General features: G+C 43.4%; 1 protein-coding gene across 5 annotated transcripts in view; it reads left to right on the top strand.

Annotated features, from left to right (window-relative positions):
• The window catches only part of EPHA4 (EPH receptor A4), a 143,237-nt gene that overhangs the window by 71,222 nt on the left and 49,466 nt on the right, over positions 1-22,549 (top strand). For 4 of the 5 annotated variants that reach the window (XM_072813157.1, XM_072813158.1, XM_072813159.1 and 1 more), the window contains exon 5: positions 10,691-11,029. In XM_072813157.1, the coding sequence (XP_072669258.1) occupies positions 10,691-11,029 (339 nt within the window). Of the gene's footprint in view, positions 1-10,690; positions 11,030-11,911; positions 11,990-12,258; positions 12,306-22,549 lie in introns of those variants that run through there. The other variant, XM_072813161.1, reaches the window with a different exon arrangement.

Genomic DNA, 22,549 nt, shown 5'->3' on the forward strand with positions numbered 1-22,549 from the left:
CTTTTTGCTCTAGAGCTTCAGGTAACTAATAATATAATGATGGGAGGAAGGACATTCTGTGAAATGGATCAATGAGAGTATACTTAGCTCCAGTGAGAGACTAGTTGGTACAAGAGTGAGAACAAAGGCCAGGGATTCCTAAAGTTTTGTTAATCGGATTGTCTCAGAAGATCCATTGGTTGATCTCTAACTATATCACATTTTATCATCCATGTAATCAATCATTTTTGTGAATATATTTTTATGAAAATCTTTGGATCCAAGATTTACAGGGGAATCTGTTATTTTATATCATTTATCACATTTGTAATGTGAGGGTGTGATTTCATACTACATCCCATTTGTCATGGTATAAAAACCCAGATTGAGACACCCCCACCCCCACACCCTACCAGATTCTGTGACAGGGTTTTCAGTTCAGAATGTATGGTGTTGCTGCCTGGTAATCCCCTGATAAGCTGCTTAATATGACTGCTGCCTCGGACCGTACCAAACAGATAAGAATAATCAAAGATTTCAATGATTTGGATGCAGTCCTCAACAGGTTCCCTTTTTAGAAACTTCTTTGGTTAGATCTCAATAGTTCAGAGTCTGACATCAGCTAGTAAGTAACTCACATCCTTGTCCTTTCCTTTCTGATTGTCTTTCGTATTTTAACGACTGATAGAAAAAAAAAAAAAAAGCACCTCTGGAGACCCCAAGTGCATGACTCTTGTCCAAATACAGGGACACAGGGAAAAAGATCACCAAGCAAAGCTTGCTGGAAGGGTTTGGATGGATCCCCGGCTGATCACTTGCCATTTGGTTGTAAAATTTTTAGAAAGCTTCAGGATATTTAATAGGGATCAGCTATCATCTCACAGAATTATTTGTATTTATTTATTTTTAAAGGATTTACTTATTTTTTTGAGAGAGAGAAAGAGAGTACAAACAGGGCAAAGGGCAGAGGGAGAGAAAGAACCTCAAGCGGACTCCCTGCTGAGTGGGCTGACACAGGGCTCCATCCCAGGACTCTCAGATCCTGATCCAGGCCATAAATCAAGAGTCAACTGCTTAACTGACTGAGCCACCCAGGTGCCCAGAGTTACTTGTCTTAAAGCAATGCTATTGTAGCCTTCTCCTTACCCTCCAAACTACTTCTCATTTCATACAGATACACAGTCCACTGTGGGCATTTTATAGGGACTAATAGTATCATGGGGATTTACCTGGAAGATCCGTAGGTTTGAAGAACACCGACGGATGCCCAAGTGAAAGGCTTGACTAATCTGCCAATGCTATTTAGCCAGGTTGTTGCAATTTTTCCACCACCATGAATAATTAAGAGTGGCTTGTTAGCAACTGAGCACTGTCATTTCTGGATAACATTTTTGACACTATTCATGGAAGTCATACAGTGGTTGTGCACAGCATGCTTCTTTGAAACAGGGTCAATTATACATTTTGCTGAGATCCCCTGGGGTGAGAACTGGTTACCTTCTTTGCTACCAGCATTTTGATTTTCCGCCCATGGTTGACTCTTGTTCTCTGTCCTATCTACAGCTAAGCGGAAGGTGAGTGGAGAGAAGAGTCTCATTGCAGAGATACGACTGCCCCCCATTCCCCCCATGCCCTCCGTCCTCCTGTGTCCTCCCTGCCAGGGAAAGCCTTTAACAAAAACTCCTAATTACCCTCTTCAGTGGAATTGAGAGAGAAGTTACCAGAGAGAGGGGGAACTCATTTAAGACACACGCAGCAACCAGGAAATAATGCCAGCAAACTTCAGCATGACAGACAAGGAGGCTAGGAGATGTGTGGACTTGAGGGTGAGGTGAGAAAGTGAGGAACATTCCCCCCAAAATTCAGAGTTGTGCTTTTTTTTTTTTTTTCCCTCAGATTGCTTATATCATTCTGACAGGGGCCCTTATAGCCTCAGAATCAAGCATTCTGATCATCATAGCTTTGCACACTTGGGTTGTGTTAATTCCGGCGACTTGCTTAATTTCTCTTATCTTCGTTTTGGTCATTAGATTGCCGAGGCTAATAAATACTTTTCATCAGATTTTATTATGAGGATTAAATCAGATAAATAAAGTATGAAAAACTGCTTTGCAAGAAGAATCCATCAATTCACAGGCTAGCTAATTCTAAAGCTAGTTGTGAAAGAAAAAAATCACTTTTCACGGTCTTCCATGTTACAGCTTCCTCAAGGCTGAGAGTTTACTTTAAAAAGTACTTCAGCCATAAACTAGTCATCTTAAAATAAATAAACCCAAACCTCAATTTACCCAGAAAAGATGAAGGTTCCTGGACAGGAGGATGATAAAATAGATACATCAGAAGAATAGGTAGTGGCAAAATTGCAGCAAGAAGCTATCTTGATAAGAAGCCAAGAATTTTTTCATGGAGCAATAAGTGATTGATGCCTCCAAGTGGTTTTGTTTTTTAATAATGGGCAGTTATGCTTTGGCTCTCTTCATCATTAAAACACATAAACTGCCACGAGCAAAGGTTATGCTCTGTCCATCGATCTCAGAAGGGGGGTCCCTGAGCAGCCGTCTTGATGTAAACTAACCCACGGCAGCAGGAGAGAGAGAGAGCAATTAATGGTGGCAACATATACAACTGTCCAGGGAGGAAGCATGGGCTTCATTTCTGTCAAAACCTACACACCCCAACTGTTGACTCTGCCTTTACAGCCTGTCTTTCAGCTGGAGAGAGATTAGCATAGGCTTATCTGAAGGGTTGGAGGGTTTTACAGCTAAGGCCCTGGAGTATTATTGACAATCTAAAAGTTGTACATGATTAATGAAGCCTTATGAAGTGGAACTTGAGACCCACGGTGCCTCTTCCTCAGAAGATCTGTCTTGTACCAGTTGCCTTGGCATTTTTGTAGGGTGACAGTACTAGCATTTGAAGAAATTGATCATTTCAGAGTCAGGTTTCTGCCCATGCTCTTGGGGAATGTTTCTTTCCACATCCAGAATTAATTTCATGGCTCAGACATTGAATTTTAAAATGGTGATTAAAAATCAGTTAAGTATTAAATGCCTGTGATAGCTCTGGAAGCCACTCTTTACAGGAGCCCAGCTACTTTGTTTTTGTATCAACTATCTCGTTGATTGGGTTGCAGACTTAAATTTTTTCAACCTTCTAGCCTGTGATTGTCTTTTTTCTTTTTTTAAATACGCTTTCATAACACACACAAGTGCAATGGTGGTATGGTGGTGATGCTTCTGAGGAATGAGCTGGGATGGGTTAAGGGATCGTCCATGAATTCGTTTATTTATCCAGCAGGCTCTTAATGAGTATCTACTGGATGTTTGGCATCTTCCTAAGGGCTAGGGAGACTCTCATGAACCAGAAAAAGAAAAATATTTCTTTTCTAATGGGAATAGAAGCAATAAATAAGATGACTGAAAATTCTCACAAGAAGGAGAAAAGACAAGATGATGCGATTGTGCACAGTGGAGGAAAGGGGGGCATTTCACTTTGCATGGAGTAGTCAGGTGGGAGGAGATAGGATCTGAGCTGAGACCTCAGGGAGGAAGGCTGCAGGTATTGAAAAAGCCAAGCGAGAGAATTCCTGGTAGTGCTACCAAGTCTAAAATCCATAAGTTGCGCATCTTAGAGTTATCCTAATAATGGATATATTTTTTAAGGATTTTATTTATTTAGAGAGAGCATGCGTGTGAGTGGGGGGAGGGGAAGAGGGAGAGAGAGAATCCCAAGCAGACTCCCCAGTGAGCTCCATGGATCCCCACACGGGGCTTGATCCCATGACCCTGAGCTCATGACCTGAGCCGAAGTTAAGAGTTGGAGGCTTAACCAACTGAGCCACCCGGGTGCCCCAATAATGGGTACTTTCATCTGATTTCTTTCTCCCCTTGGCTCGCAGAGTCTGCTAGCACTTGCACAGTTGTTATAAGAAATAGCAGTTTCAGGCTGATGTGGCATGTGAGACCACGTGTCTGTTTGGATCTAAACCCTTCCGCAGACCCCACTTCTAAGCTGCGGTGATCACAACATCCACCATTTTGCTTTTCATCTTTTGCTGAAATTCTAGCTGCTTTCTCTAAGAATAAAAAAGTCCTTTTAATGGGACTTATGAGTTGGGGGTGGGGTACATAGGGAGCACTTGTTTAACCTTGACTTTCTATGGAATGGGCCATACCAAACTCCTCCTTCACATCGGAGGCATTTAGGACTTGAGGCTCGGTGTTGGCTGGTCCCTTTTCAATGGAGTTATTAAGTGAGGCTCCTACAGATTTCATGGGGATGTGTTGACATTGGCTTTCCTGAATGGGGCTACTTTAAATCCCGACATCAGCCAGTAAGTGTGTTCCCTAAATTACGCAGGAATTATACTTTAGTCTGATACACGGGAGGGAAGCAGTAAGATTTGTAGAATTATTGGCATTTTCTCTTATACCTAGAATATCTCTCTTCTAAACGTCACATTCACTCAGCTTCTCTGGTTAGTATGAGCTTTATCTCTGGAAGCTTGTCTTTTCCCCAAATAGTGCATATGATGGGTTAAGGAAGACCAAGATTCCTTTTATGATATCACATGATAGGATATTCTATGATATGGTATGAGAGTCCTTTGCTTTTGCTGTAATTTAGCAAGAGCTTCTTTGGGACTTCATACTGTCAAACTTTTGTCAACTGAATGCATCTTGACATCCCACCAGAAAATAATAATTACCCATCGTAGCACCTTTCACCAGCACCTGCTGTGCCAGAGAGAAAGTATTTCACACCAGTGAAGCAAATGGATGTTCATTCAATTTATCCACGTGGCAGGAAATACAGTGCCCATTTCTTTCAGAGCACTGAGAAACTCAAGAAATAGGCCGTAATATTTCACATATTTTATTTCTTCCTGAGTCCATGAAGGTAGATGTAACTTCTACCTTAGAAGTCAGGGCTGTATGAAGGTGTAAATCAGAGGTTCCTGGACGGAGCTGCCTAGATAGCTCAGTGTGCTGGAAGTCCCTAGAATTAATGGGCCAAATTTTGAGGCTTCCTCTGAGCATCTTTTTGAGGGGAGGGTACTTTGCCCCCCACAAAGTCTCTGTAGCTGGGGTTGGCAAACTATGGCCCGAAGACCAAATTCAACTGCCCCCAGGTTTTACAAATACAATTTTCTTGGGGACACAGTCACATCCAGGTATTTCCACTTCGTCTCTGACTGCTTTCTCAGTACAGTGAAGAGTAGAATCGTTGCTGGAGAGAACATATGGCCCATAAAGCCTGAAATATTGACTCTCCATCCAGCCCTTTACAGAGAAAATTTTGTTGAATGCTGCTGTAAAGGATTTGTAGGTTAAGGATTATTGCATTTGACTCTTGGTTCTGGTAGCAGAGCTATTATCTCTTCCACTAAATTATATTTAAAATGTGAAGGGCATCCCAAACATGAGAAATTTAAAGTAGTTTGACGTGCTAGCCCCATTGTTGGAGACAGAGAAGGATTTTATTGTATTTTATTTTTTTTTTCAGAGAGGGATTTTAATGTGTGAATTCCGAAGAAGAAAAAAAAATGTAAAGGAAGGGCGTTTATTTCTCTTTATATACTCTTCAGCATTTGATTGATTTGTATTGAAAGATGTCTTAATTTTGATGATAAAAATAAAATGTGAAGGAAAACTGTGGTTCTGCAAAGGCCTTATTCAGGGAAATACCAGCCTACCTTTGAAAATGTGAAAATTAACTTTTGTTCAGATACAAAATTTTCCACAGCTTTAAACCTGAATAAATCATCCCCGGGAACCAAGATGGGGAAAGAAAGTTGTAATAACCAATCCTCGGTTAACAAAACTTTGATTGACAGGGCCCACATTTTTTTTTTCATTTTATTTATTTGTTTAAGATTTTATTTGTAAGTAATCTCTACATCCAAAGTGGGGCCCGAACTTACAACCCTGATATGAAGAGTCGTATGCTCTATCAACTGAGCCAGGTGGGTGCCCCATGGAGCCCACATTTTACGCTCCCAGCCACCGTGGCTGGTAATGGAGCTCTAAAAATGATGAGCACGAGCAGAAAGCCTACTCTATACCTCCTGTGTTCACCATATTTAGCTTCCTTTAGTCTTTTCCTTCCCTCTGATTTCCTGCCCTTTCCTTTTTCGGTTACCCAGGGTAGCATCAAAATGAATCATTTCCCTCTGTCTTCAAGAGCAGGTGACAAATACTCAGTAAGTGCCTTTGAATAAATGAAAGAGTCCACTAGTCCCTCCCAACAGGAGTAACCACTGAGATATGATAAGTAGCCCTATTGAGTTTTTCCAAAGTATTTTTAAATTCTAGAAAAGGGAAACTTGATTTAAACTAGGTACATTGGGGGATCCCAGGGTGGCGCAGCGGTTTGGCGCCTGCAGGGCACGATCCTGGAGACCCGGGATTGAATCCCACGTCGGGCTCCCGGTGCATGGAGCCTGCTTCTCCCTCTGCCTGTGTCTCTGCCTCTCTCTCTCTCTGTGTGTGTGACTATCGTAGATTAAAATAAATAAAGATAAAAAAAAATAAAAATAAAAATAAAAAATAAAAAAATAAATAAACTAGGTACATTGGGATCCCTGGGTGGCGCAGTGGTTTAGCGCCTGCCTTTGGCCCAGGGCGCGATCCTGGAGACCCGGGATCGAATCCCACGTCGGGCTCCCGGTTCATGGAGCCTGCTTCTCCCTCTGCCTGTGTCTCTGCCTCTCTCTCTCTCTGTGACTATCATAAATAAATTAAAAAAAAATAAAAAATAAATAAATAAACTAGGTACATTGAGATACTCCCTTCCAGAGCTTAATGCTAATGAGTCTGGAGTATTCCAGCTTTAGCTCCGGGAAGGCTGTATTCATTCACACACCGTAGGTAGCAGGCCTTAGATGCATCGGAGGATTTTGTTCATTTTCTGTCTAGTGATTCATTCATTTGCTGGCTCCTGAAACATTTGTTGAGCTTGCTCTGAACGGGGAATCAGGGTAGACCCTGGGAAATGGTGAAGACATTGGCTGTCTTGAGGAGCACACAGACTGGTGGTGATATAAATGGATATGCTGTGTTTGCCTGTGTAGCAAGACACCATCTCATGTTCCCAACAGAGTGAGACATAGAAAGAAACGTGACCTGTAATGTGCAGCAGTCCCATCATAACCAGGGTTGCAGCCAGTCCTATATAGGCTAGTACTGAGGACTCTGGGGAAGGATGAAATCCTGCCATGTGCATGACCTGTAAGCTACCTGACCCCCTACGCTCACTAGATATGATCTCAATATGGCGACTAGAAAACTTAAACAAATGGTATGGTTATCCCATTTTGTTCTGAATCTTCTTTAAAAAAAAAAAAGATTTTATTTATTTATTCATGCGACAGAGAGAGAGAGAGAGAGAGAGGCAGAGACACAGGCAAAGGGAGAAGCAGGCTCCCTGCAGGGACCCTGATGTGGAACTCAATCCCAAGACCCTGGGATGACCCCCGAACCGAAGGCTCAACCACTGAGCCACCCAGGTGCCCTCACCCCCTTTGTTCTAGATCTCATACTTGTAATTGGAGATTTCCTTGCAGGTGGGCATATTTCTGATAGGAAAGGCACAATCACTTGTCAGAAATTTATTGGTTCCCAAATATCCAGATAAACTACTTACATAAACAGAGGATAGGATAATCAGAGAGTTAAGTTTTCCCCCCCTGGATTCCTCGTATTTACTGAGAGAGCCGTGATACTCAAAAGGCTGTTTCTTCTCATGATTGCCATTTGGACCAGGCCATGGTTTTAAGGTGCTGCTAATTCATATGAAAGTATGACTGCTGGGTCTAACTGGACTTTGAGTTGTATTTAAGTGTGTACTTTTCTTGTACTTTACTGTCTGGTCTGAGGAAAAGATGGCCCCTCCTTATAAATGGAAATGTACTTACCGTCTTTTAATTGACACGAGTTAAAAAAAAAAAAAAAAAAAAAAAAAGAAAGCCACGATCCTGCAAATAAAATACAACCACTGTTATTATTTTAATTTCTAAAGCATGAGCTCTTTCCCAGGCCTTTGCAGAACACCATTATAAACCTACTGGGTGTTTTTTTTTTTATATCTGCCACCTGCCCCCCAAAAAAACCCCACGAAAGAAAACTGCTATCGTCTAGTTTTTAAGCCCATATGACATCATTGTCTATGGCAGCAACGCAGAAAACGTGCTCATGGGGACATCACTGAACTTGAACTTGCCTCGTCTTCTCTCTTCCCTTTGGCATCTACCCCAGGGTCATCCTGAGAACCACTGTCCAAGGGAAGAAGGCTGTTCAGGCTAACACTTGTTTTTGGTCCAGCCTTCCATTTTGAAATCCTTTGGCATCTTCTTTTTGTATTGTTGTTGTGTTTTGTTTTTTGTTTTTTGTTTTTTTTCTCCACGGAGCAGTGTTGTGTCCCGGAGTCCTGTGACCATTTCCTTTTCTGCTCCATTTCTTCTCCATGTAGACACCGCTGTGCCCTGTCCTACATACTAATTACTGACTTTCTGCTTCTGCATTGCCTGATTCATTGTGTCACATTTTCCCATGTGAAAGTGGACCAGGAACCTTGGCAAGGAGGTTAATGGATTTAAGAGTCACTCGTATTTAACCCTGGAAGTTACAGAGAAATAAGAACCGGTGGCTGACCCATTTTACAAACCAAGCTGTGGTCAGCTCCAGTGACGGACTGCTAACGGATTTCACCATGCTGGTGGCATCGCTAGGATTTCAGCAGGATTGGAAATACGACTTCCCTTCTCCTACCTTCACATCTCAAACTTTGGCTGAAACTACCAATTTTGTTGTTATTTTACCTTCATTGTGGGCCACATAAGGGAGTGGAGGTAACCCCCAGAGGGAGAGTTAGTACTTCTGGGTTTTAGTCCGATTCAGTCACTAATTAAATTGCATCATGTTTCAGTATTAGCAGATCCACTTACTGGATCTCAGTGCCCACAATGAGGCGATTTAACCAAATGATCTTTAACATCCTCTCTGGCTCCAAGACACTGTGATTTTATAAATAACTCTACTCGTTTATTCAGAAGCCATTTATTTATCTTTATTATGGTCCAGTCAATGTGTTAAGGACCGTAGCCGTAAATTAGAAGTCTAAACAAGAAAGACACTTGCATTTTCCTCCTGCAGACGTCTGTGGGGGGTAATCTTCCTTTTAAACACACATTTTACAACACTGGATGGGAGCAGATCTGCAAATTAAGAGAGATTGTTGGTAATTCGTCTAAGGGGGAGATTGGGAGGACCTGCCTGCTTTGTGAGAGCCTTCAAGTAAGTTGTATGAAGAGAAACGGAGGCTGGATTACCCTCGTTCAGCGTTACTACCAAATACTTTAAGTCACTCATCAGCAGGAGCAAAGTAATAAATATTGAGTATGACTCCTGATTAATAGGTTACCTCTTTTCAATTCTCTCTCAATGGCTACTTTGGAACAACACATTCCATTATGGTTGACTAGCTAAAGCTTCTTCCCGGTTCATACAGGCCTCCAGTTAGCTTCCCTTTCCTAGGGAGCACAAAACATTCCCCTCAAAGCAGTCACTACACATAAATTAGAAATAGGATAGATACAGGGAGCAAGAAACCCTACGTTTTCATTAAAACGCACTGTATTTTTTTTCTTGAAAGACCAAAATGGGAAAGAGGAAAGAAAAAGAGAGGGCTTTCCGGGCATTCCACTGAGTAGGTATTTTTCATCAGAGGGAGCAGGTGTCTTTGCCTTTGGAAGTGGCTCAGACCTAACCCTCCTTTCTCCCAACCGATTCTTCTCCTTAGAGGCAGCTTGTGTTAGAACTTCTTGGTATGGGAAGACAAATCTATAGCAAGGAGCAAGAGGATTCAGCATGGCTCTCTGGTCTTGTTTTTTTTTTTTTTATTACTATCTTTAAAACCAACCACAATGTTGCTTGCAGTCAGTTGTTCTCTTTCAAAACAGCCACCACCACCATTCGTGTTTCATAAACTCTTTGATGTCGGTGGGAATGAGTATGCTTAAAAGGGCCTGGTGCAGCCTGGGGTAGCTGAAGGCAGGACGCGGGGCCTGAGAGCCTTTGCACAATCTCCGCCTCAAGTTGGGCTCTCCCAACAACTCTACCTTTGACATCTCTGCAACCAGGTCTCACCAGTTCCTACTAATTACCTGTAAAGACCTGAATTTTCAACTGCTGTGTTGACCCGAACAGGCATATCTATACAATTCAGTTAATTTTATTCCATCTTGAGGACATGCTGTGCTTAGAAGCCGTGATTCATCTTCAAAAGTGGTACATAACTATTACTTTACCAGAGTCCCACAATAGCCCTGGGAACTAGAATCACATTCATATGCCTGTTTTCAGATGATGAGATAAAAACTAGATAAGTTCTGGTATTTTCCTGCTGCTTCAAAGAGAAGCCTGCACTCGAAACCCATTTGATGTAGAGATGCACGACATCACCCGGTGGCAATCAGTGCTCCTGTTGTTCACACAGGACTGAGAATGACATACAGGCAGCCTTCCTTCGTATTGTTCTTTTACAAGATCTGTTTTGCTGGCTCGATTTGCTTTCTGCTTTCTTTGCCACATGGGCCCACCTTACTTCCTGGAGCTCCAGAGAATAATATAAACTGAGACATTCCAAAAGGATAGCTTAAGTTCTTGGTGTGATAATGTATGTGTGTATGTGTTTTTTTTTTTTCTTTTTCTAGGCCCACCGTCTGCTCCCCTCAACCTGATTTCAAATGTCAACGAGACTTCGGTGAATTTGGAATGGAGCAGTCCCCAGAACACAGGTGGCCGCCAGGATATTTCCTACAATGTGGTGTGCAAGAAATGTGGAGCTGGTGATTCCAGCAAGTGCCGACCCTGTGGAAGTGGGGTCCACTATACCCCACAGCAGAATGGCCTGAAGACCACCAAAGTTTCCATCACTGACCTCCTGGCTCACACCAATTACACCTTCGAAATCTGGGCGGTGAATGGAGTGTCCAAGTACAACCCCAGCCCAGACCAATCAGTGTCCGTCACTGTGACGACCAACCAAGCAGGTAGGAATCGGATCTACTTTATTATATGATAGTAATAAATATAGAGAAGGGGTTTATGTTGCTGTCCATGAATGATATTAAAGTTCTACAACTGAAGTAGAACCACATGGATCTAATTATAAATCTGTGAGCTGCTTTGTAATACAGAAGATGCTTAGAAGAATGTTCATTCATTCAGCAAATATTTTTTTGGACCTCAACTGCAAAGCATGACCTATACTAAGTGGTGATGATTAAATGAGATTAAGAGACAGTGCCTGATTGCAAGGAGATGACAGTGTAGGGAGCTGAGTCGCTGCATGTTGGACTTCCCTCGTAAGGGAGTCATATTAGCCATTTTAATCACAGGGTCTGTGGTTGGACATCAGAGCATTTCTTGGCTTATTTTGGATTCTAAAATAGATTTTTATCAGTGCAGAGTGCTGTATGGACCTTTGCTGCCTTTTCCAGCAGATGCATTGGTGGCTGTAGTTTTGATCTTGTTTGGTATTTTAGAATTTAAAAAATGTATACGAAAAAAAAAATGTATACGGACCTCTTCTAGAACCATCCTGTAAATCCGTGAACAGTTGAATAGTTTAATGGGCTCTCTGTGTGGTTTGACAACATTTTCCTGAAAACGCTTACTTGTTTTGCAGCCACTTCCATAGTTGAATCCACAACTGGCACATGGGGGAGGATCCATTTCGGGGATCACTTTCCTCTTCTAATTCCATAGACTTGAAACGTTCTCTGATCATGAAGAGTTTCTGCTGAGTGAATCGCAGAACCGTTACCAAGTCTTGAATGTCGGGTATTTCGAAGTGCAGATGGGAATCTGTATTTCTAGGCTCCAGCTCCTGAGCCCCTCACTCCCATCTCTTCCCCTGGAAACGTTTCTAGGCTTTCTCTCGTGCTCGTTTTCCATCCTGGATCTCTGCCACCTGCTTCACATTGCTGGCTCCCCATTATTTATTTCTGGTGAGTTAAGGGGTGGGGGGGCGCAGAAGAAAAGAACTGTGGTTTGTTCTTTCTGAGGCTCTTAAGAACAACAAACTTCGCCGGAAAGGGATTATAAATTGCCCAGCCGTCCCATCCCCTCTTACTGCACTTCTCTCTTAAATGAATGTCTCAGTAAGTGCACTTCGTAGTTAAATATGTCTGTATTAATTGATCCTATAGTGCAAAGTATTCCAGTGTCCCAATTTCCAACGTCATTATTTTTCCGCTTTGCCCTGAACTCTCTCTAGAATAAATACGAAGTTACGACTCGGGCAAGGTTTTAAACTGGAGCTGGAATGGCAAATGCTACCGGAAGGCGGCTTTGACTCTACAAATGCGACCAGCCTTTAAAAATATGTGGTGTGAACAGATCATCTGGTTACGCTTTTGTCTCTTATTTCCGCACTTTTGGGTGGTGAACGCTGCTAGTGGGAATCGGTCTTATTTTTCTACAAAGACTAGTATGATTTAGGAGCTTTTGATAGCATCACAAGTACTCTGTCTTTGCCCAGCCTTTTATTAGTTCTTTTTCGGAAATATTGCCCATAGATCTCCGGGAGCGGGTGGGTGCTACTAGTATCTCTGAGTTAGAGCGGAGCCAACCTCTCTGCCCTCTCGGGGGAATCTGGTTTATGATTCAGTCAATATTCTTATGTTCAGCCTGATGTACTTACCCCCCAACACATCCCTACTTCGTGTTCTTAACTGATTTAAAAGTAGGAAGAGGCTTCAGCTGTACAAGGTGAAGTCATTCTCTTTGGCAGAGAATGGCCTCTGGGAGACAGGCTGAGGACAGGCTTGGCGCCCACCGATTTGGGGGTGGGGGGCGACAGCGATGACTCTCCATATACAAGGATTCGAGCCGAGTCATTATGTCTGCTCCTCCCAGGCCAGAAGGCCCAAGGAGCACAAAAAAGACAAAATCCTCCAAAAGAAGAAAATGTGCAAAAGCCTTCTGAGAGAGGCAGGGTGGGGGGTGGAGGAGACCAAGTTTTATTGAAATTTTTATTGTAATTCTTCTAGATCTAACAGAAAGGTGGACAGGGGAATTCCTCTGACACAATGAGGTTTTCTCAGCCATGGCGAGTGATCCTGCCAGGAGGTTTGCTGAACAGGACAAAATTCCAGCTCCCTATTTTAATTTTCATGAAGGGTAATGCTGGGAAGCTGTTCAAAATTAAAAATAAATCTTTCAACAAGGAGACCTCCTAGGTGGCCGGTCGGAAAGCTTCCTCTTAGCAGAGGGTTGCATATGCGCGTGGCGCTGCCTCATTATCCTACCATGATTCGGGGTTCAACTAATTCAGTATCAGCAGAGTAGTTTATCTTTGATGAACAAACCCTTTCCTCCTGGTGGGGCAAATTAATAGTGGAGGCCAAAATTCTGGGTGAATGTAGCAACCATAAACTCTATCAAATCTCCCCTAACCATATTTATTTACATACCCACAATTATGTTCTAACTGCCTTCGTTCCTATCACGGCATTAAACTGAATTCCTTAGGGACCTCAGTAGGCAAAGAGGGGGGACTCTGGGGAGACTACCTAGGGGGAATGGATGTCAGCATTACCACCTAAGAGCCACAGTTTCCTGGCCCTCGGGTTTTGCCCTGGTTCCATAGGGTTCTTTACCTCAGTAACTTATTAAACCAAGAGACACAAACCCTCCTGGGATCCCTGGTTTTATCACCACCACCTCTGAGACTCTCACGGCTGGACGGGTTCCTGAAGGTGACCTGACTCGCCCAAGCTAATGTCTGGGCCAGCACCTGAAACCGGGAAGCACCCTCCCTGCTCCTGAAAGGACAAAGTTGCTTTCTTTTACAATCATCAGATAATTAGTGGCATCCGTGTATTCAGGTTGGTGTTCTCTCCCCATGGGGAAACCAGACTTCGAGTGTCTGGGCGCGGAAATGGATGGTTGACGAGGCTTTGATCATTTCAGTTGTGGAATGTGGTGTGAATGGGCCCGTGTTCTCACGTAGTTATTTAAGCCATTCGAACCCAAATCTACTTGCAGAGGTCTTAAGGGGTAAATAAGGCGCTTTTCCTCCCCTCCCAGTTCAAACCCAATTGACACTTTGACACCGGAGCCAAGACAAAGGGAACTCAGGATGTCAGCTTTATTGCTGACTGTCTGATTGAAGGATGGAAGCTTTATTCCTGTGGCCAGAAGGGCTGGGTGAATGACACTTGCCTGGTGTCACCCAGAGACTGTGGAACTCAGCTGGTGGACTGTGGCCTCCCTGCGAGGACAGGGCCTGTCCTCCTGAAGCCACCCCCCTGGGCGGGTGGGCCAGGGTGCAGAGCAGAGGGGGTGCAGGACTGCTCCCACCCTCACCCCCATGCCCCACGTCATTGCCAAGAGTGTGAAGGAGCAGCAGGTCACCCTGCAGGAGAGTGGCAGGCAAGGAAGAGGCAGCGCGTCCCCACACTGTCGCTCTCCTGCATCATCATCCAAATGCACACAGTGAGGCTTCTCCTGAAAACTTGTGCTTCCCCTCCTCCATCTACCTCCTCCGCAACTGTTGTGTTTTTTGTTTAGGAGGAGATGGTTCTGGCGTTTATGAAAAATGAATAAGTAGACTGCTGGGTGATTTGTTTCTAAATGGCTTTCCTTTGGTTTACTTTTACTTAAGTGGACCATCTCGGGCAAATGAATACAGGCTGTGTCACTGGGACACACAAATGCTGTATAAATGGAACACGGTTTTACTGGCCAAGGAACAGAACTGTGAATAGTTTTGCTAACAATGCTGAGATGGCAGCTGAGCAGTAGACCTTACTATCACAGAGGCCGTTTTCCCAGTGTCCCCCCCCACCCCATTCCACTGCCAAGTCCTTCACCCCTGTCCTCCAGCTCTGGGGCCCAAGCATACTCGACATTGTTTTGTTTGTTTTAAATCTTTATGAACTGTCAGGGGGGGTCGTGTTCTCTTCTAACCCTGGAGTGCACTTGGGATGATTACACATGGATATATGTGAACTCCACACCCAACGAGGGGCTCAAACTCACAGCCCCTAGAGCAAGAGTCACATGCTCTGGGGCACCCGGGTGGCTCAGGGGTGGAGCATCTGCCTTCGGCTCAGGGCGTGACCCCGGGATCCTGGAACCGAGTCCCACATCGGGCTCCTCTCATGGAGCCTGCTTCTCCCTCTGCCTGTGTCTCTGCATCCTCTCTGTGTCTCTCATGAATAAATACATAAAATCTTAAAACATAAAAAGAGTCACATGCTCTACCTGCTGAGCCGCCAGGACCCCCCAACGATCACACTTTTGATTTTTTTTTTTGCATGAGATACGATGATAGATACCTGACAATGAAATGCCATCTGGTGGCCTCTCTGGCACCCACTGCAGGGTCCTGGTGACAAACATGTGCAACAGACTGAGTTTGGAGGGGTTCAGAGAGTTGGTGGATTACATAATCATTTGAACCTAGTGGGTCTCTAAGATCTTTTCTAATTCTAAGTGTCTGTAATTCCAAGAATAAAGTCGTGAGCTATGAGCATGAGGAAGTAGGGCTTATTTCCACAGGGTGTTCAGAAATGGGTTCTGACGGCAATCTCAAGGATGGGAAAAATCCCAATAAATGCTCCTGCAGAATAAGGAGAAGGCATTCGAATCCTGCCTCCTTTCTGCCCCTCCAAACCCACACCTACCCACGCGAAATAGGAAGCTAGCTGCATCGCTGGTATTGTTGTTCAACCTGCCTCCTTGGACATTTGGCAATGTCTGGAGATACTTTTGGTTTTCTCAGCTGGGAGCACTATTACATTCAGTGGGTGAAAGCCAGGGAGGCTGCTAAACATCCTGTCGTGCACGGGACACTCCCCCACAACAAAGAATCATCTGGTTGAGATGGCCTTCATGCCAAGATTGAGAAACTCCACTCTAGTGATATGTTTGAAAAAAAAACAGATTTCATGACTTTGTAGAAAGGCTGACCTTCCAAGTGTTCCATCACTGTCCTGCCCTTGCTTGGTTCCACTGCCCCTTGCTGGGAACATACTGCTCCCAACACTGATCATAGAGGATAGCAGGCTATAAAGGGCCCTTTGGGACCTCAGGCGAAGAATCCCAGTTGCTTTGCCATCACACGAAATGGTGCTGCTTGTTAGACCGGCCCTGTTCTCTAGGATGGACAAGAAGATTGGGTATGTCAGTGGAATGCTACCGCACAATCCATAGTAGATACCCAATACCTGTTTATCACCACACTTATTTATAATAAAAACAATCGGCAGACTCTTTCTTGAGTAGTGATAAATTTAATAAAACCAAAATAATGAGTAGAGAAAAGAAAATAACCAAGTGCAGGAGGCAGACTGTCTTTTATTACTCAACTGGTAAGTTCCCATTCTTTCTCTCTCTGTCATCTTTTAATTAGACATATTATGTTATTTGAGTAGGATAATGGAGAACAGTGGGAATTCTCATCCCCACTGGGTATAATTGCTACCTGTCTTCTACATGGTAAGAGGAAAGCTTCAGGGAGATGGTGGGAGAAAGGGAAACATCTTAGAGCAATTGAGTTAGGTAATGTGCTCTAGGCATGGTGGCACCAGATTCTGTGGGGTCTGAGCTTAGACAGTTTTTGTGATTTCAAAAAAAAAAATCCAACAAAATTGCCAGTATCAAATGAAGAAGAGAGCTTCAGAAAGGGCTTGCGCAAACTTCTTCATGTTTAAAATTTTATTTAAATTCAGTTAATTCCCATAGAATGTATTACTGGTTTCAGAGGTAGAAATCAGGATTGATCAATCTGATATAACACCTGGTGCTCATCCCATCACGTGCCCTCTTTCATGCCTGTCACCTCAGTTACCCCATCCTCCCCCCCACTCCCCTCCAGCGACCCTCAGTTTGTCTCTTATGATTACGGTTCTCTTACAATTTGTCTCCCTCTCTGATTTCATCTTGTTTTATTTTTCCCTCTCTTCCCCTATGATCCTGTTTTTTTTTTTTTTATTTTTATTTATTTATGATAGTCACACACACACAGAGAGACAGAGAGAGAGAGAGAGGCAGAGACCCAGGCAGAGGGAGAAGCAGGCTCCATGCACCGGGAGCCCGACGTGGGATTCGATCCCGGGTCTCCAGGATCGCACCCTGGGCCAAAGGCAGGCGCTAAACTGCTGCGCCACCCAGGGATCCCTGATCCTCTGTTTTGTACAAACTTCTTTAGCTTCAGTGTGTATAATTCTGCCTCTGACCAGATGGAAATGAATGCACTTGTCAGGCAGTGGGGCTATCGCGCAATTATTCCTCAGGGTAGAGAGGAACAGAAAGAAGGGAGCGATGTCAGGAGGTCCTGTTGGGCCCGGTGTGAAACTCCTTGAAGAGCAGGGTCACCCTGGAGTGATCCCAACCAGAGTTGAGTGTGACCGGCAGCACCAGAGTGGCCTCAAGTGTGGTTTGTGATCAAATTAACAGGCAGAAAGCACACTCCTGGTGATTTTGAGAATGGTAATGGAATATTAGTCCAAATAAGAGGTGACCAGAACTGAGGCTTTTCTGTAAGCTTGAAAGGGAAGGGAAGTGGCGGACGGGGCCTCTGTTGATACTTTTAAAGCACAAACATCTGACTTCTGTTGGTACCCTAGCGCAGAGGTTCGCAAACTAGAACCTGGGAGCCAAATCTCCGCCCTCTACCAGGTGATGTGCAACCCACTAAAAATGGTTCCTCTATTTCGAAAGGGTTGAAAATAACCCCAAGAAGAATAATATTTTGCAACATTTGGAAATTATATAAAATTCCATCTTCAGTGTCCATAGAGAAGTTTTCCAGCAACGAAGCCCCACTCATTCCTTGGTGTGTCACCTGAGACCGCTTTCACAGGACAGTAGCAGAGCTGAGTAGCTCAGCGACGGAAGGTCCTGCACAGCGAACATATTAACCATCTCACTCCTTGTGGACAAGGCTTGCCGAGCCCTGCTCTACTGAGAAAGAACATGAGTGTAGGAAGGAGGTTGGAAAGATGTTGAGCTGCTGGTGTCGTTTGTCAGAAACCACCCCTGGCTAAATGGTGGTGGATTCCCATTTGGGGTTCATCTCACATTCGAAACAATTTTATTTATTTTTTTTTTAAATTTTTATTTATTTATGATAGTCACAGAGAGAGAGAGAGAGAGGCAGAGACACAGGCAGAGGGAGAAGCAGGTTCCATGCACCGGGAGCCCATTGTGGGATTCGATCCCGGGTCTCCAGGATCGCGCCCTGGGCCAAAGGCAGGCGCCAAACCGCTGCGCCACCCAGGGATCCCTCGAAACAATTTTAATATTTGGCAAGACACCTTCTCTTCTAGAGGTTTTGGCTACGTAAACACGACTTCAGGGAATCAAGCAGAATTTCAAGCATGTCTCCGCCGTCTCGTAGCACAGATCTTTCCCCGGTGATACTCAGGTTTAAAATGTATAACGTGGAACATGCTTGAATGTTCTGGTAAGGTGGCATTTGGCTCTCTTGAAAACATGCACTCTGAGCAGTGCTGTAGGCTTGCTGGATGCCGGCAGCGATTTTCCTCTTAAATAATCATATGCGCTGCTCTCCGACATTGTCATCTCACCGAGATGATTTCTCGTTTGCCTTTGATCTCAAGTAAATCATGTTGTATTTTTCTTACTTCCAAGAAAGCTAAAGGAAAAACACACGATGAAACTAGTTGGTTGGATGTGAGTCGGAGATCTTTTTAAAAACACATTTCAAAATGCTTTAAACAAATTGTAGGGTGATTACGTCGAGAGATTTTGTTGGGAGGTTGTTCGCACATCCCCAGTGGTTGGTATGTGATCATTAGTACCTCTAAGTGGAAGCTGTTTGGAGAGTCCTTTCTGTGTCTGAGTAATTATAGGCCCAAAGGAGCACACAATGGGCTTCAGAGAAGCCAGGCTGCGATTTTCTCATTAACAGCCCTGATCCAGCTATGGGCTCCCGGTTTAGTCCATAATGCCTAGGAAATGTACATTTAGAAAATACGAGTACAGTTCTTTTTTTGTCTTAAAAAAGGGAATAGTCTCTTGATTCTAACGTTATGCATCATTTCACGTCTATTGAATATTGTTGCCACCTCTATAATTATTAAGCATACGCACTATGATATAATTAGAATAAAATAAACTGGGAGATGTACAATGGTACACAGCCTCTTGCGTGTAGCACTGGAGCCCATGAATTTGTATTCAGGGTGGGTGCCGCAAGTCCCGACGAGGAGAAAAAAAATAGAAGAACCTATGAAATTATCCAGCTTTAAGGCTGACTGAGCAACATAGACCAAGAGTGTGTGCATAGAGCCTACTAGTAATTATTGTGTAGAGGAATAAATTGAGTTGCGTTTTTATTTTTTTATTTATTTATTTTTTAACATTTTTATTTTATTTATTATTTTTTGACAGGTTTCCTTTCTTTTTTCTTTATTTATGATAGTCATCACAGAGAGAGAGAGAGAGAGAGAGAGTCAGAGACATAGGCAGAGGGAGAAGCAGGCTCCATGCACCGGGAGCCTGACGTGGGATTCGATCCCGGGTCTCCAGGATCGTGCCCTGGGCCAAAGGCAGGCGCTAAACCGCTGCGCCACCCAGGGATCCCTGAGTTGCGTTTTTAAAAAGATGTTTATACAGTTGACCCTGGAACAAGGCCAGGGTTAAGGGCACCTACCCTAAACTCACAAATCCACACTTTCGCTTCCCCAGCGCTTAACTACGAATTGCCTACTGTTGACCAGAAGCCTTACCAACGACATAAAAAATTGATTACCACATATTCTGTGTGTTGTGTGTAATATGTACTGCATTCTTACGTAAGCTACGGACAGGTAAATGTTATTACGGGATTCCTAAGGAAGGGAAGATACACACACAGTACTATACTGCGTAGGAAAACACCCACGTATAAGCGAACCTGCCCGGGTCAAACCAATGCTGTTCAATAGTCAACTGTTTTTCCATCTAAGAAAATGAAAGTTTTGTTTATACCCAAGACTGAGGACACTTTTTTTTCCCACCCTAACCCTTCGCTCTTATATAATGTACATATTCAAATGCACTGAGTGTGTGTGTGTGTGTGTGTGTGTGAAAGGAAATTCACTCACCAGCATTCACCCCAAACACTTGACAATCTATTTCTGATTTGCTTTTCATTTCTCAGTGCTGTGCTCGTTACTTCAAACACTAACACTGACTTTGCACCCCCTGAAGAAGCCATCAAGAGATTTGAAAAATAAGTGCCTGGCTGAGATGAGAAATGAACAGTGCAGGACTAGGGAAGCTCTTCGATGGGCTTCTGTCTTGACTAGTTATCACTCCAACTGGCTAAAATAATGACTACCTCCTCAGAGGAGCCAAGAAAGACTCTGGAGATAGTTTGCATTGAGCATTAATAAAACGATCCAGAGAAACTTTTTTAAACCTCCTATTAACCCCCTACTAATGTCCTTAAAGAGTTTTTTTTTCCTTTAAGCACCAGGAAAACCAAGAGCCCTGCTGCAGGACTAATCCTGCATTGAAAGATCTTCAATCTACAGGCACTCATTAAAATGCGTGTCCATGTCCTCCCCACTGTATGGAGCCTTCTCTGCACGTCAGCACCTGCGTGCTGTTGTCCTGTGGGGTATACAGTAAGAGGGCATTCCATATATTCCATATGTTGTCTGCAGGTAAAGACTTGTGAGGGATTTTTTTTTTTTTTTTTTTTTTTTTTTAGGTTTTACATTTTGGTTTGTCACAATAAGCAAACCTAAGCTCTATCCGTCAGTATTAAAAATAGCTCTTTTAATATCTTCCCCAGTGTCCACCTTTCGCCCCCAACACACACACGCACACACGCACACACACGCAGGCATACTGTCCTCCTCTGTCTGTGACTGAAGAATGAAAAAGATTCCGTAGGCTGCCCCAGAACGACAGTCACGGGAAAGAAGGGTGGTACCAGACATCGTGTGGTCACCTGCCTAGTGAACACTGTGGCTTCATTGGAAAATGTCACTCATGATTTGTGAAGGTTGGTACCCAGAGCGCTATGGGAATGTGGCTGAACGGTCAGCAAAATGGCTACAGAGCTGAAGAAACAAATCCTACATTAAATTCCTTCTTTCTCTCTTCTGATAAATTGGAGAGCTTGTTCTAAAGGAACTCCTTGTGACTCTCCTAAATCATCTTTTAAAATCTATTTTATCTTATTTAATTTTGTTTTGTTTTGTTTTGTTATTTTATTTTATTTCTTTGATGACAAAGCACAAGGGCTACTTTCCAAACCACAATCTATCTAAAATGTCTTATGGGTAAAATGACAACGATCTGAAATACATATTCTATTTTGCAATCGCTTCTTGCAAGGAGAGGGAAAGGGAAGAAGGGAAGAGGGGGCCACTCCTTTTTTGCCTGGCACCTTCCAGTGAGAACCTCCATATATGAATTTCTCAGGTGGTTTGGTATCTATCAAACTATCAAAACTATCAAAAAGGCCTCTTGAAGGAAGGTTCTGGGGTTGCTGACTTTTAAAAAAATCCTTATCCCGGAACCTTTTGATGGTGACATGTGCATACAAGCAAGACAGATATGTAGCTTCAACTTCTCAGTGGGTATTAAATAGGGACCTGCCACCAACAGGTTCACTGTATATAAAGAGCTTGGGTAAGAGCCATCCATTATTAGCACAAATCGTGAGAGGGACAGGCTCACAGTGGCTCCCTGGAGAGTTGCTGTTGTCTAGATAACATACTGCAAGCTGTAAATCTGCCTCTTGAATCAACCCTAATTTTTTTTTTAACATAATAAGTGTGTATTTTGAGCAGAGAAAGTGTAAAGATGGGCAAGAGAGCACAGCTTCCTCCATGTTCCTTTATCAATGCCAGGGTGGCACATATAGACGGGCCAGAGATTTCGAATATGCAACTAGCTGACCACTTAATCAAGTGTCCCTTCCACTTTCCAAGATAATCAAAGACTTTTTTTTTTTTTCATCTGAGAATTTCAGATGATCTTAAGAGTTGTTGGTATAGATGTTATTTGCACTGAAACCCACTGAATCCCACAGGGCTCTAGGAGAGCATGATTTTGGGAATCTTTCTAGGAGGATGCTTTGGGAGCCCTGGGAATTCTTAAAGCTAACATCATCTCATTTCTCCCCCATTTTAAAATAGGGGTGTGATTATCATTACAATATACAATGGGGATTCTTGTTGCTTTGTTTGCCACTGAAAGCAGGGAATACAAATATGGGAGAAGGTCAGCCTAGGAAAATTAGTGTCTTGTAATCAGAGCACAGGTCATAGAACTTAAAAAGCATAAATTGTGTTCACTGCCCTCATTGCAGACACCAGTGCCGAGTAGTCATCTGATTCAGGTGTGGCTCTGGGAGGCTGGTGATATATTTAAGGAATCTTTGTGTAATGTCAAAGGGAATTGTCTGGGGGAAGAATGGCAGATGAGAAGCCCTTTAAATCTCCCCGTTAACTCTTCAAGAGCACAGCCTTCCTCGTATGTGTGCTTTGGATGATGGCTTTTTCTCTTTCCAGCTCTTCTTCCCCTCCTATTTCAGG

The sequence above is a fragment of the Canis lupus genome, chromosome 36 (genome assembly GCF_048164855.1).
Source record: "Canis lupus baileyi chromosome 36, mCanLup2.hap1, whole genome shotgun sequence".
Taxonomy (NCBI): domain Eukaryota; kingdom Metazoa; phylum Chordata; class Mammalia; order Carnivora; family Canidae; genus Canis; species Canis lupus.